Source organism: Carettochelys insculpta, chromosome 5 (assembly GCF_033958435.1).
Source record: "Carettochelys insculpta isolate YL-2023 chromosome 5, ASM3395843v1, whole genome shotgun sequence".
Taxonomy (NCBI): domain Eukaryota; kingdom Metazoa; phylum Chordata; order Testudines; family Carettochelyidae; genus Carettochelys; species Carettochelys insculpta.
In genome coordinates, this window is record NC_134141.1 from 59,693,946 (window position 1) to 59,709,037 (window position 15,092).

The 15,092-nt window shown below is 47.5% G+C and overlaps 1 protein-coding gene across 4 annotated transcripts in view; it reads right to left on the reverse strand.

The window, feature by feature from the left end:
• The window catches only part of NTRK2 (neurotrophic receptor tyrosine kinase 2), a 320,394-nt gene extending 307,763 nt beyond the window's left edge, over nt 1-12,631 (reverse strand). For all 4 annotated transcript variants that reach the window (XM_074995165.1, XM_074995167.1, XM_074995168.1 and 1 more), the window contains exons 1-2: nt 12,351-12,631; nt 11,612-12,036 (exon numbers count right to left, since the gene is read on the reverse strand). In XM_074995165.1, coding sequence (XP_074851266.1) covers nt 11,612-11,823 — 212 coding nt within the window. In that variant the 5' untranslated portion in view covers nt 11,824-12,036; nt 12,351-12,631. The remainder of the gene's footprint in view (nt 1-11,611; nt 12,037-12,350) is intronic.
• Between the last annotated feature and the right edge of the window lie 2,461 nt (nt 12,632-15,092).

The following is a 15,092-nucleotide window of genomic DNA, read 5'->3' on the forward strand; positions in this document are numbered from 1 at the left end:
TATCACAAAAACACAGCTAAAACGTGCAGAAATAGAAACAGTCACAATATTTCCAAGCATCCTTTGAGGCACAAGGAGGAGATGCTACCCTTATGTGACTATATACAGCATTTAAAAATGGATGCAAAAGACAGAAATTTAAACCTGAGGAACCCTGGCATTTTAATTCATTCAAGATGGCGGTCTTGGCTATTGCTGTAGTTTTGCAAGTAGTGAGAACAGGATCAACTCCCTGTGTGAACTGAAATGTAAAACCAGCAGCAAAAAATAAGACATTACCACCTATTTAGGATAAAGAGACTTTTAAAAGGTACAGCTAGATATATTTAGCCCTACAGCCTCCCTTTTAGGTGGCAATGGCATACACTTGTCTCCCTCCATAACTGTGCCAACAGGGAAGTTTCAAAACAGTAAAGAGCAGCACTGATTTCTGGGAGAGGTTCCCATTCCACAGATATACCAGCCACCAGGCCCCCAGAAGAAGTAGAGTTTGATTGCAAGGGGGCAACCACTCATTTAACTTCTGTCTCCAGAGAATTATGTGAGACCCCTCCGAGCCTGTAACACAGAATCATAAAATACTGGAACTGGAAGTATCAGAGAGGTAGCCAAGTTAGTCTGAATCTTCAAAAACAAGAAATACTGTGGTACCTTACAGACTAACAGATACTTTGTAGCACAAGCTTTTGTGGGCAAAGACCTGCTTCCTCAGACGTGTCTTTGCCCCAAAAGCTTATGCTCAAAAATATCTGTTAGTCTATAAGGTGCCACAGAACTTCTTGCTGTTTTAGAACTGGAAGGAACCTCAAGAGGTCACCAAGTCCCCTGCACACATGACAGTACCAAGCACCATCTAGCTGATTCCTGACAGGTTTTTGACTAACCTGCTCTTAAAAATCTTCAGTGATAGAAATTCTACAACATCTCTAGGCAATGTATTCCACATGACCACTGTCACTGATTTGAATGAGATTCAGTTGTGAGAAAAACAACTTCTGCCTAGCCCAAAGGCCTTCCACGGCAGAGCCTGCATACCCCAGTGCAAGCTCAAGCTGATCCCAAATATTGGATTGAACCTAGAGGACTTACACAGTTCTTTTAACACACATACACACACCTATGTTGCATTACAAATAAAACATTTTGCATTTGGGCCTAATCCTGCAAACACTCTGCAAACAGTCATGCATGTGCTTAATTTTGTGATGGTGAGTAGTCCAAGTCAAGAAGGATACTCACAGCAGCAAAGTTGAGCATGTGCATGTGTTTGCATGATCAGAGTCAATGTGTGCACATTCATTTTCTCAAATTAATTTTTAAAATAGGGATCACATATTTCCAAGCATGTGCAGGCTAAGCTTATTGCACACTCCTGGGTTCTTCTGCGGCCCTCCATCCACTTCCAAGTTCACTGTGAGCCACCGTCCCATACCCTCTATTTCAGAGACTACCTGAAACTTCCCCTATCCTGTCCCTTGCACTTGGGTCTCATGTGTCCCCACCCTCTAAGATATGAGTTTTTGTGCCCTTAAACTTCCACCACCATTTGCCAATCTCCTTCTTCCAGGGTCCAATATGTGCCCCCCAAACCTCTACCTCCCATACCTGAGTTCCCCATTCCCCCTGATCAGCAGTTCTGTCTCTACCATTCCAATCTTCCACCCATGCCAAGGCATCTGTCTTCCCCTGAGATCCATATCAGACTCCCCAAATCTCTACCCTCGTCAGGTTCTGTATGCGTCCCATTCTCCCATCATCCCATTCCAGGGTCAAACATTTTCCTCACCCTCGTGGCAGGGGTTCTGTGTGCTCTCCTTACCTCCTTTTCACAACCCACCATCCTCCACTGTCCTCCCAAACCAGGGGCTGTCTGTTCCCCCCCACACACACAAGCATTTGTGCCTATGTTGTCTCCTTCCCCCTTTACCTGTTCCATGGTCCCCTGGCCTCTCTCCCTCACACACCAAAGGCCTAATTCACCAGTTCCCTCCATGACTTCCCATTCTCCTCTTCCATCCCTGTGCACGTAATCGTTCAAGGTGTTGAGATGTTCTACTCTATTGGGAGCACAGGCAGAGTTATGCCAGGATATTGTTATGCTGGAAGGTGCTAATGGATGCCAGCAATCAGCTGTTTGATCTACTGATCTATCCATGTTAATCAAGGGGCAGGGTCTTCCTCATTCTCCCTCTTTTGGTTTTCCAGTCTTCCCAAAATCAGAAGGGTTCTCGCCCTTGGTTGCTAGACCATCACCAGAAATTCTGGCACTGATCAGAGGCAAAGTTCTAAAGCTATTGCACTATCAAGAGATTTATGAAAGCCACCAACTTGATTGTGAGGCTTTGGCAAGCTCAGCCAAAAATCCTTTAGTCAGAACCCTTTGACATACTGTCCCATACAAACTTCAGCAAACTTCCCTTTTCACAGCTGCCTTTAGCACACAAGCTTGAGCAGCGCTAGTGGGTGTCTGGCTGCCATAACATGTTCTCAGTTGCTGTGTAAACATCCCCTTTTCCCCCTCCCTATTTGAGATTCCTACCTCTTTCCTGCTTCACAGAGCTCTGAAGTCTCCTTCAACTGCTACAACAGCAGCGTTCTTCACATTCTGCTACCTTACAGGGTGATCTGCCTCAATGTATGGGAACTGGTGGGCACAAAGCAGAATGTACATAATCCCCACTGTAGGAACATGCCACTTCCTACTGAGTGCAATAAACAGATGCATTGTTAGTTGAAAGCTTCCTTAGGGAGAAAAGGCTCCTGCCTAAATATCTAACAGTTTTCGCATTATGGTCCTGTCTACACTACTGCATAAGCCTTAGGTTGTTATAACTCAGTGGTAGGCAGCCTGTGGGCTGCATGGGCCCATTGGGCTTCCATGCGTGGACCATGAGACATTTTGTTTACCATTGCCAGATTCTGCTGGTTTCTGTCTGCATAGTTTTCTTCCTACTGGCATTACTAAAGTGGCATGCATGTGAAGTCGAGTGTGTGCTGATTGCACACAACATAGATGAGGAGAGCCGTGCGCTTCTGCTACCTCCCATCAAAGCACTGCTGTGGTTCAATCAGCACGCGCCGCAAATTGTAGGCATGCAAGTACAGTTCGCAAAACTCGCCTGTCCCAGCAGACCATCTCATTTGGGGCAATCTTGCGCCTCCCCTATGAGATTTTGGGAAAACTGGAAAACCTCTGCACCCCATATTGGCCAGGAACCACAGCCAATAGAAGCAGTGCCTTTTGGCAGGGCATTGCACAGAGACACCTGGCCACGTGCAGACCTTCCAGTGGGGAGGGCAGGGGGATGCAAAAGGACCAACTGCCCCAGGGCTCAGCACTTGGAAGGCACCCAGAGCTCTGAGTGCCACCACTGCTACTTTGACAGCAGCAGCGACCGGAGCTCTGGGCACCTTTGAAGTACTCCCAGTGCTGCTCCACTCCAGATGGTGGGGTGGGGAAGGGAGCAGCGCCACTGACTGCCCTGCCCCTCCCCTTCTTCCCTTGACCCCCCCACTTCTGGGGCATGGAGCCGGACCTCCCTCCCTTATTGTCCCAGGGCCCGCACTTGCTGCCCTCCCTGATGGCCATGTGTCCACACAGAAGCCAGAAAGGGGGCATGTCACTGCTTCTGGGAGCGTCTTTTAGTACATGCTATCCAAAGCCTGCATCCCTCACACAGCCCCTTGCCCCAACCCCAAGCCATAGCCCTGGTCCTTCTCCCCCAGTCTGAACCCCTCAATCCCAGCCCAGAACACTGTGCTATGCCCTGCACTTCTCATCCTTGCCCCTCCCCAGAGCACAGACCCCCTAGCTGCAGCCTTTTTTCCCCAACCACCTGCCCAGGACTGACCCCTTCCACCCACCAAACCCCACAATCCTAGCCCAGACCACCTTCCTGTACCCCAAAACCTTCACCTCTGGCCCCAACTCAAAGCCTCCACCCCCAGCTGGATCCCCCACACATCAGCCACCAATTTCCATTCCAAGATGTGCCCCCCAAGGTAGAAAACTTGCCCATCCCTTCTATAGAATGTAGTAATACAGATTTGCTCCAGAAGAGTCTAGCGCCATGTGCATCTGGTTACAGAGCAAGGATTCTACCCTCATTCATGTCTGAGCATAGCTCATTTATTCAGGCCTTAGACAAAACAGAAGCACATCACCCTTTGAACTGATCTACACCAGAAAAACGACCAACTGGTGGCAATAGATTTCAGCAACCAGTGGGGCTGACAACCACTGCAAGCCATGGGCAAGGTGGAAGGGAGGCACACCTTCATGGCCTCAGAAGGGGCAGGCCCAAGGGCAGAACAGGGCAGGCCACTGGAAGTCAGTCCTTAGCGCCACCAGGACTGCAGCGCTGCTCCCTACCCCCAGTCAGATCCACACAGACCAGCAGAACAGCACGGCCTCAGTATTTCAAAGGGGCCCAGAGTCCCAGCCACTGCTAAAGTATCAGTGGTGGGGTCTGGAACTCTGGGCCTCTTTGAAATGCCAGGCCCTGGGGCAACTGCCCCCTTTTGCCCATCCCACCCCCGTCAGTGGGTCTGTCAGCAACAGATGCAGATGATCAGGAATAGAACATATTTTAGGCTCATGTGCAGGGCCAGTCCTAGCCAACTGGCAGCCCCAGGGCAAATTTCGGCGACCCTTGAAAATGGCACCCTCCAGAATAAACCTGAGCCCAGCTCTCTGCTCCAGCTCTGCACCCAGCAGCTGGCCCAAGCTTGGAGCATGCAGAGTGGCAGAGGCCTCCCAGGAGCAGAGTGCCTGCCTAGGAGCAGAGCACAGGCAGTGTGGTGGGGACCAGCCTGGAGCACAGCGTTTGCCCAGGAGCACACGCAGCATAGCAGGGGCCACCCTGGAGCGTGGGCAGTGCGGCAGGAGCCAATCCAGGAGCTGAGTGCCCATCAGGAAGTGCAGGCAGCACAGTGGGGCTAGCCCAGGAGTGGACTGCTAGCACTGGAGTGTGCAGCACAGGGGAAAGCTGGCTGCTGAGACAGCAGCCAAGTCCAACATGTCGGACCCGCTTTTTGGCGGCCCTTTGAAAGTGGTGGCCCCACGCAACTTCTCGGCTTGCCAGCCCCTCAGACCAGCTCTGCTCACTTGTTACCATGTTCCACTGTTTCACCTGGCATCCATGATTAGCAGAGTCATGTTTCCAGGAGCATTAGGTGTCTTAGACTGCAAATGTATATTTACAATATGTTTTCTATCAGATGGCTCCTTTCACATCTGTATAATGTGATTTCATTGCACCGTGATAAAAACGTGAAAAACTATCTGTGTATATGAATTTAAGTTACAAACTTAGTTCACATGGAAGGTACATAAGAGTGAGATAATGTTTCCCAAGCAGTAGATTCACGTGATTTTCAAACTCTCTGTCACTATATTTTTATTTGTCAAATCTGCTTGAATAATGACTAACGGTTACAATGAACACTGCACCTGTACATTTCACTTTTTAAAGGAACACTTACAGAATAAAAAATATATATATTTGATATCAATAACATATTAAAAGAGAAAGGATCTTTAACATTTTTCTTTTATCCATTTATTATGATTTTTTGCACTTATCTGTGGTAGAACAATAAAATTAGACAAGTCACTTGTACTTGCAAATTCTCATGTTCTCATATTCAGCAGTTATTGGGCTGCAAATGTAGAAGAGGAAACTTGATACCCAAAATAAGCAGCTTTCTCTGTTCCTCTAATGAATTAAACCAGAGAAAAAAATGATTATGATTATGCTTTATTAAAAAAAAATCACAAAAACCAAGTTTGGGATCTAAACTTTCTAACAGTCACAACTTAAACTACCAGATAATACAGCTGAAAAATGCCTAGTTCAGTATATGAAAAATATCAACATTTAGAAACCGAGGGCTTCCCTGATGGGCTGCTAGTCTACACTTGACTGAAAAAATGCCTTCCATTTAAATTCCATGCTGGCCCTAATTGTCTCCTCACCAGGAGTAAAGCAACTGGGAGCATGGTGGAGCTTCTAACTTCCACGAATCGTTTATGTAGTCCCACTAAATTCACAAAACTATTGGACACATAAGGATTTACAGGATTAGAGACAATGGTATGAAGGCTCAATCCTGCACAGCATAACACTCTCTGGAGACATGAGCACTTCCTAGGAACCCACTTTTAAGGTCCAGCATCGACTAAATCCCCACAGGAATTCCATCCAGTTCTCACTGACTGGAAGGGCAAGGATTAAAACAATGGGGTTCATAAGGGTTCCATGGCAGACAAAGAGCAAAATGCACCAGAAAAATTAAACTTGTAAACTTGTAATTTTTTATTTCCCTTATTTTACAAGGCAGACAGCTTTTTACAAATGCTAATTTTCAGCTCCTAGAGAGTATTAGAAACAGATATTAAAACTCTGATAAGTGCAGATTTTACAATGGAATCACGGTGAAATCCTCAGCTCCAGTGATGTTAGGGTGTATCCCGATGTCACAACAGTCTCTCTCTAATATATGCAACCTGATACATCCTGTTACTCCCTGTCTCCAAATTGTTAGGAAAAACCTTCTATTCCAGCTAAACCTATTCCACCCTAGGGTGCCATAGGAGGAAAGAGGTAAATGGGCTGGGCGTCCTTCAGGATAATTTTACATTGTAGGTAACCAACACCAAGAGACTACATATTCAAAATGATGAGAGACCAAAAATATGAACTGAACTGCATGTCAACATAAGTAGGATTTTTTCACCACACACTCCAGAAGATGTATTAAATTATTTACTATGTAAATTACATAGTGTGCTTATTTATTAACAGTCCTAGAGAGGTTTGTATAATTGCATTAGAAATTTACTCTGTGGTTTTAAAATGTGCATACACACAATCCATTCTATATTCTACAGGGGAGGAGATGAAAACTCACCTACTCTTTTGTTAGTAAGTCTTTTATTCTTAAATACACCAGATAATTTTAACCCTAGATCAGCTAAATAGTCATAAATCAGCATGATAACAACATGGCTTTAGAGCTGCTAAACTAAGTCAGCAACATACTCTGTACTGCAAGTAGATATTGATAGTAAGACATTATGAACAACTACATACACTGATACACTAACAGTGTATTTTACTAAAGGAAGACTATTATACCCGATCTTTAAAAATCTAAGAACTCTTAAGAGGCTCATTTACCATCCTATTAATATTTTAGCTCGAGTGATTTTGCAATGAAATATTTCTGTCCCATTGGGCCTGTAGTATATGGATTTTGCTCCGTCCTGTTTTTGCTCCTTAGCTCCTAGTGAGAACAGCAGCTCTGCAATGGCTGATTCCACGATTCAAATTCAGAATCTCACGTTGGAGTTTATTTTATCTGTACCACTAATATTATGAAATGATCATATCACAAATAGGTTACATTCTGTTCTGGTACAATAATCTCAGTGGGGCTACATGCTCTACAGAATGTTTCCAGCGCATGCCCGTGCCCTAAGACACAGGATAAAGTCAAATCTAATTTTAAGCAAAGATTTTTAATACAGGTTGTACCTCCCTGGCCTAGCACCCTCAGGACCTCATTGGTCCTGAATGAGGGATTTTGCTGGACCAGGGAGGTTATTGCACCTGTCCCTGTCTACCCGCTGCTGACCTTCCAACTGCAGCTCCCCAGCTCTCCAGCTGTGGCTAGCCACCATAGTTGGTCCCTTGAACTCAGTATTCTCTCCCTGCATGGGGCTGCCGGGGGATGCTGGCACTCTGGCCCCAGCATCATGTTCAGGGCTGCCCCTGGAAGCCAGAACTCCAGCCCTGGTGCCCTGTGGGAGGAATGACCCTAGAAGATGGTGCCCTCGCCCCATGATTCCCCACGCAGGGCTGCCATGGGAAGCCACCGCTTCAGCCCCAGAGCCCCACAGGCAGCTGCCCTGGGAAGACAATACTCTGTCTTGGTCCCCCGAGGGGGACTGCTGGGAGAAGCTGGCACTCTGGCCTGGAGCCCTGCAGGGGACTGGAGCGGGATACCACTTCCAGCTTGGCCTGGCTGACAGCTAGTTGCCCTCCTGCCCCAGCTCTCTGGTACAAGAACATCCTTTCCTGAGAGAATGCTGGTTTTTGGAGATGCAACCTGTACACGTTGAACCTCTCTAATCCAGAACTATAATCCAGCAACATCCATAATCTGGCATGATTTTAGTTAGCCAGAGGACCACCTGTCATGGGTGTAACCAAGTTTCCCATGGTCCCATAAAGTTTGTTTACAGACACCAGTCCTGGCTCTCAGTGTTCTGTGCTGTTATTTAGCTGTAATTTACTCCTAAATGTCTTCTAAAAGCCCAGTAAGTACTGGTAGTGCTAGTACTGCTGTTAGCCAATACAATACCTCCTGTGGTCCAGCAAATTCTCTAGCTTGGCACCAGTCAGGTCTTGAGAGTGCCAGATGAGAGAAGTTCAACCTGTACTCCTATTTTGTTCATTAAAATATAAATATATGTTTGTGCCAAAATTACTGTGAAAAAAGCAATGTGGAAGATGAACATGGGGAACACACAGTGTGAAAGAAATTCGCTGGTCCCCTCAACTTTGTGAGCCTTGTCAAAAGTGTACTGAAGTCAATGGAAGTCTTTCTACTGACTTCTATGGGCTCTGAATTAGGCACTGTGTAAGGAATTAACAGGGTTATTGGCTGGAATAGGGATTCCAGTGCCCCTATATCTATGCACTTGACTCTATGCTGGGGTTTCAGGCTGCTGCATCTAGGTGTTTGTAGATCTACCCTCCACCCCAGGTATCCACCCCCAACCAAACTCTCCTTCCTATTTGCGGTCAACCAAGAGTCTATTATGCACAGTTGGTCCACTCACAGTGTGCCCCTTTCTCCTTCCTGTAAAGTCCTGCCACAAGGACTATGCCATACAGAGTCTTCAGCCAGGTCTCTGCATGAGGGTGAGTTCAACCTAATCACGTTACCTAAACCAGTAGCTATTGCACACTCAAAATTCCCAGTGGCTAAATGTCCCTGTCATAGAATCCTTGCTCAGTCAAAATTCCTTGTAAAAACAATGTGAGTCAAGAACTGTAGGATCTGTACCCAAATAAGACTTGGGCGAATGCAATAATGTAGTGTTGGTGTCAAAACTTTATCAGAAAGACTAGAAAATGTGGGCCTAGTTCTCCTCTCACACTCATATAATTCAGTGGAGATACAACATTGTAAACCTACTGTATATGAGTGGAGAACAAGGCCTGAAATTTACTGAACACAGTGAAGTAGTACAGCTCATTATCTTATCCTCTTACCTAAAATACAGCAGGTCGTGGAGCATTCCAAAATGTTTTCTCTTTTTTGACAATGTGAATGTACCATATTAAGATGCATTCTTAGCATGCTTAATGCTTGCTGAGTTTCTTCTAGGAAATTAAAGGAAAGCTACAGTAGCCTGGTTTAAAATATATGTTTGCACCTTAAGGCCTGTCCATTTTTTGATGTTAAAAAAAACCTACTATTTTCAATCTTAAGTATGTGCACCATGGCATTCTGGGTAAATCAGTTATTTTTTATTTATGTATTTTTTTATTTATTTTTATATACCTCATCACAACAAAATGCAACATCACAGGACAATATAGTGGAACTGGAAAAGAGGTAGAAAGATTGATGATGATGATGATGAAAAAATACAGGAAAGAAAAAAATCAACCTGTAGAAATCAAATTGTAAACATGTATGTTTTAAGCTGGTCTAACTTGCCACATATATTTATACAAGGACTCTTTTCTCTGTCTTTTCAAATGGAGGAGTTCAGATGCTGGGACAAACCTACTATGTTATTGCTAAAGTCAAGCTATTTGATAAGGAAGATGGTAGAATGGTAGGGGATGGCATGGAAGGATTTATCTCCAGGAGCAGCAAGCCATAGAATATTTAAAAGAAACTGAAACTATCATTCCTACCATAGCCTATAGATAACAATGCTCATACTTGCATTCAAACATAAATAGATCTATACAATGTAAGACATAATGCATTACTAGGAGAGAAAGTTTCCAGCCCTTTCCTCTGCCAGGCACACACATTGGCAAATATAGCAAATGCAGCAAAGGAATTAATCAAGCTGCGAAAGGTAGGTCAAAGGCAAGAATTAATATAAAGGCACATGGAATTGCATGTGTTTCTTCCATCTACTGAGATTGTGTGTGTACGCATGTGTGTAAGAGAGAGAAAGAAGGAGAGGTTTAACTTCTACAATTCTGTTATACAAAATTTGGATCCTTGAGTCTTATTCCTGCAGTTCTTTCTGAGATAAAACATCTGTTCTTTTCAATGAGAAGGTGAGAGAAGGTGGCCCATCTGAGCAAAGAATGCAGGATCAGGCCCTAAGCAGAAACACAACTCTCTGCACAGGTCTCAACTGCAGTGGGGCTCACAGTGGCTGAAGCTGAAAATCCCCATTTATCAAAGCCCCATAAATAATCAGGGTATTATCATGGTACAATACTTGCTTACAACTAGGGGGAAAAGAGTGAGGTTCTAAATTCACATACAGACTCAGCGTTGCATCCTTTTTTGCTACCTTACAGAAATCGAGCATGTGCAAAAGGAGATTACCTGCATACTGCCCAGTGAGGAGCCAATCGTCTTTCTACGCTATTAGAATGTGCTAATTCCATTTGAAAAAGCAAAAGAAACAGAAGGGTCAAGTTTTCGACTGGGGAAAGAGTGACCCATCAAATTTTTTTCTGTTTGCATAAATAACAGGTAGAGCATATAGAGGTGGGACAATGGAGGGTAAAGTGGCCTCTGTTAATTTGCTGTCTAGAAGGAGTGGGATACATGTAGATTGGTGACAATCTGTAAAAGAGATGGATAAAATGGTAGCTAAATGCACACTGATGCCTCTTCCAAGAAAAATGTGTGAGAAGAATTTTCTCATCACATATTAGCCTTGTACTGAAATCTGTGTCCTATCCTGCTTTAGCATCTAACGGCTGTACAAAGGGCAATTAAGTTTTATAATCTAAATGGTTTCAAAATTCTCTCTCTGGTCGGTCAAGTCTAAATTAAATCATACCAGGCTTTTAGGCTTCTGAGGATCACATTTGCCTACCGAGCAAGTGCCTTCAATGCAGAGAACTTCTCCTATTACAGATCGTTCAAAATCTTTCCTTAAGCAAAACCCCCTTTCCTCTCGCTGGCGTTACCGTTGAGGCGTGCAAGGAAGATGCTGCAAGGAAAATGTGAGCATCATTTCTGCAAGCGGGAGAGGGGAGCCGCACGAAATGTTAAGTGCTTCTCTCAGATCCACGGACTGCGGAGCTTATCAGTAGCTTTAGGTACAGACTCCACCTGGCTTTAGACAAATCGATACATACCCCCATGAAATAAAATGATTAAGGAGATCAGCTCTCTGACCCACTCGAATTACCTGCGCGGACGCAGAGGCCGGATTATACCTCTGCGGGCAGAATGCAGTATTATAACATTAGGAAAAGTGGATTGGAGCTCGGCAGCCAGCTTGGAGGGTTCTCCGGGTTTCTGCCCAGATCCCCGGAGCCCGGCAGGTTGCGCTCCCCAGCTCGAGTTCTCCCCGCGGGCGCAGCCCGTGCCCACCCCCTGCACTACTCACATGTCCGTGATGTTGTCCCGCTCGGCGCTCCTCGCCAGCACGGGGAAGGATACCATGCCCGGCGTCGGCTCGCTGCACCACATCCGCGAGGCGCTGCATGTGCAAGGCGCGGGGCAGGCGAGCAAAGCCCGCCAGGAGCCCAGCACAAGGCAGCAGACGCTCCAGAGCCGGGCCAGGCCGGGCCCCTGCCACCTCCTCCGCCAGCACAGCATGATGCCCCGATCAATCCAGCGCTGCAGCTGCCGCTACCGCTGCCGCTGCCCCGACGGCCTTCTCCAGCGACAGCCCCGGCGTGTGCCGAGCGCTGGCGCCTCAGCGCTGCTGGGACTCGGGCATCCTGCGGCGGGCGGGTCGGTGCCGGCTCCGCTGGGCTCACATGGGCGCGCCGGGCCGGGCAGGAGCGACGCCTCCGCTGGGGGCGAGCGCTAGAGGAGAGAGAGCCGGGTAAGAAGGGAGCGGGGCTGGCCCCTGCCCGCCCGGGGCACCGCAGAGAAACCGCCCCGCGGGCAGCAGCACCTGCCCGGAACCCAGCGCGGGCAGCCGGGGCAGCGCCCCCTGCTCCCCGCCCTCCAGTGCCCGGCAGCGGGGACGCGGCTTCGCTGCAGCTGCAGCTGCTCGGTTCCCGAGGATGCTTCAAAGCGCCGGGCGGAGCGGCGGGGGCACCGGCGGGGCGGGCAGCGGCCCCTCGGAGCCCCCCGGGCTGGGGCGTGCAGGCGACGGGGGGAGGGGCTGCTCCTACCTGCGGGGGCGCTGCCTGCCCCGGCCGCGGCCGGCGGGGGAGAGAAGTCCGCGCGCGGCTGCTGCGGGGGATCGGGGGCTGCCGGCTCTGCCCTTTAAGCAGCGTCTCCAGCTGCTGATAACGCAGCCCTGGCTCCGGCGCGAGCCCGAGCTGAGGAGCTGCTGGCAAAGTGACGTGGGGCTGACGCAGAGAGGGGCAGAAACTCCACCAAAGGAGCCGGCAATCAGAACAATTAAAAAAAGACAAAAGCACGCGCGGGCGGGGGCGGGCGCGGGGGGCAGAGCGCGATGCCGGTCCGCGGGCGGGAGCCGAGACACTCACACACACAATCACCCGCCCTAGAGGAGGGGCCCGGCCCGGCCCGGCCCGGCCGCGCGCCCCTGTGGCCCTTCCGGGCGGGTGTGTGTATGAAGCCGCCGCGTGAGCGGCCGAGCTCCGGACTCTCTTCCCCGCCTCAGGGAGACGCGGCCGCGCTGGGGGTTTTCTCCCCAGCCTAGGGCATGTCCGAGCAGTACCCGGGCTCCTGTCTGCGGCGAGCGCTCTGTGGGCTCGGCCCCCTAACCCCTTCGCACAGCGCAGCCGGCTGAGCTCCCCCCCGCCCCGCTTGCTGCTTGCGCGGGAGTCTGGCCGCTGCGCGCCGGGCGCGGGCTAAACGCGCCGCTTTGCCACCAGCCCTCCGGGGAGATAAGTGTTAGGCCGAGCCGCGTTGTGGCTTTGCTGGGCTCCACGGGGACACACGCGCGTCTAGTGCACAAACCACTGCCCAGGGGAACAGGGGCACTGGCGAGAGGCTAGAAAAACATGTATCCCTTTGGAGAGCTCGGGTATGTGACCAGCCAGCGACAGTCCAATGCCTTGTCTGGGAATTTGCCTTTTCATTAGTGGCGCTCTCCCATTTTTTTTCCGCAGTCATTTGAAAGAAACAGGAGAATCCACCGCAGTGCCTCCGACTTCAGGGAGCTCTGGCGCCACCGCGCGTTTGCAACCTGAGCGCGGCAAGCGCAAGGCAATGCGCCAGGCGGCTGCACGCAGTTCCCTACTCTTCTGCCCGCACATCCTTTTCTGCTTCTTCGGGCTGCACTGTCCAGGGAAGTCCACCAGGATTCTGATGGTCCTCAAGGGGATTCAGAACAGTGTGACCTGCTGGATTATCCTTTCATGTTAGTGGGGGGTGGGTGGAAATAGAAATTAAACGCCACCTTTTTCTAATCTATGTCAATAAATAGGAGGTTGGTGAACAAATTAGGTGCCTGCAGAGGCAGATAAGACCCTAACAGGTGTGCACTGATTTGCATCTGTACCTGAGGGATTAGCAGATGTAAATGAAGTGAAGTAGCAGATACCTAACTTTGAAATTCTGGTCCAATATGACTAATCCTATTGGTACCTGGTCTTCAACGCTGGTCTCCTTCCGCCAAGGTCCATTGAAATACCTGTTGATAAAGGCCAGTGAATTCACAGTGAATTCATCTTTAATAGGATTTCTCCTGATGTGCTCTGGGGAGTAAATTGGTACATGAATTTTATGCTACTAGACACAACTTATGTTGAAGGCTCTATTTTTGTCTTAATTTTATATTAACCAACTGAGGGTTTTATATAACCAGCTCAGGACTTCACTGTAAAATTAAAAGGCTGGGTAGATTGCAGTGGTGTTGTTCCAGAAATATGTATCAAGAAGCTAGGAAAGGTGGGTAGGAAGTGGAAGCCTAGCTCTGTCTGACTTTGCAGGAGAGGAGTATAATTTACTATCTAATGGGGTGGGTGCAGAACGTTCACTATCCTTGTACACTAGGAAGACAGTTGTGAATATTTTTTTCCTATTGCCTAACATAGGCTAGTGGCTTAATTGCGCAATCTGTGTCATGTTATTCAAAATGTTCCATTTATTTATGGGCTTGTCTAGTTAGCTGATCATTGTTTATTTTTCAAATTTTCTGAATAATAGAACCATTTTTCCCCTTGTTTCATCACATTCTTCATGTTTATTTCCCTAGGAGTGAAGCTGAAGCCTGCCATCTTGTGCTCAAGAAAGTTAACACCCTTTTAAAATGTTTTTATTTTTTTAAATTTGGGAGAGAGGGAAGATAGATTATCTGTTATTCCAAAATAGCTGAAGCTATTATACCCTTATGTAAGAAAGAATGAAGTGAGTGCCTAAGGAAAACATGATCAAAATTGATTGGATATTGTACTTTCTTCTTGAACTCTCCTCTGTAATGCATTTAAATGCTCCAGTACCCGCACCATGGCATATGTTACATTTACAGCCCCACCCCCACCCCCAAGCTGCAAAACAATGAAATTTCAGGGAAGGTCCTAATGATATAATGAAAGAGTGGCACATAATCTGTCTGGTGGGGAGATGTATTAGCCCTAGTTCCTGGTAACCCTGTATTGTATTTGTTTGCAGTGTTCCATAAGAGCTGTTACTTCTCCTCAGTACACATGCTGTAGAGGGGTTTTTAATCCCTATACAAAATAAACCCTTTATGAGGATTAAAGGGAACAGAGGACAGACAGCTCCCTCTTCTCTTTTAAAGGCATGCCAAGAATACCTCTCTTTCCCTGGCTGGCATTTACTAGTGTTTTGAATTATCTACTGTTTGGTGCATATGCAATAGATATTCATTTGTAGTTGCACTCTGGTCAAATTTAGATTTGTACTGTGAATACTGCGTCTACCTGTAAAGCATTACAGAAAAGAAAATCCATACTATTTTGTCTATTTGCTCTAGTGTT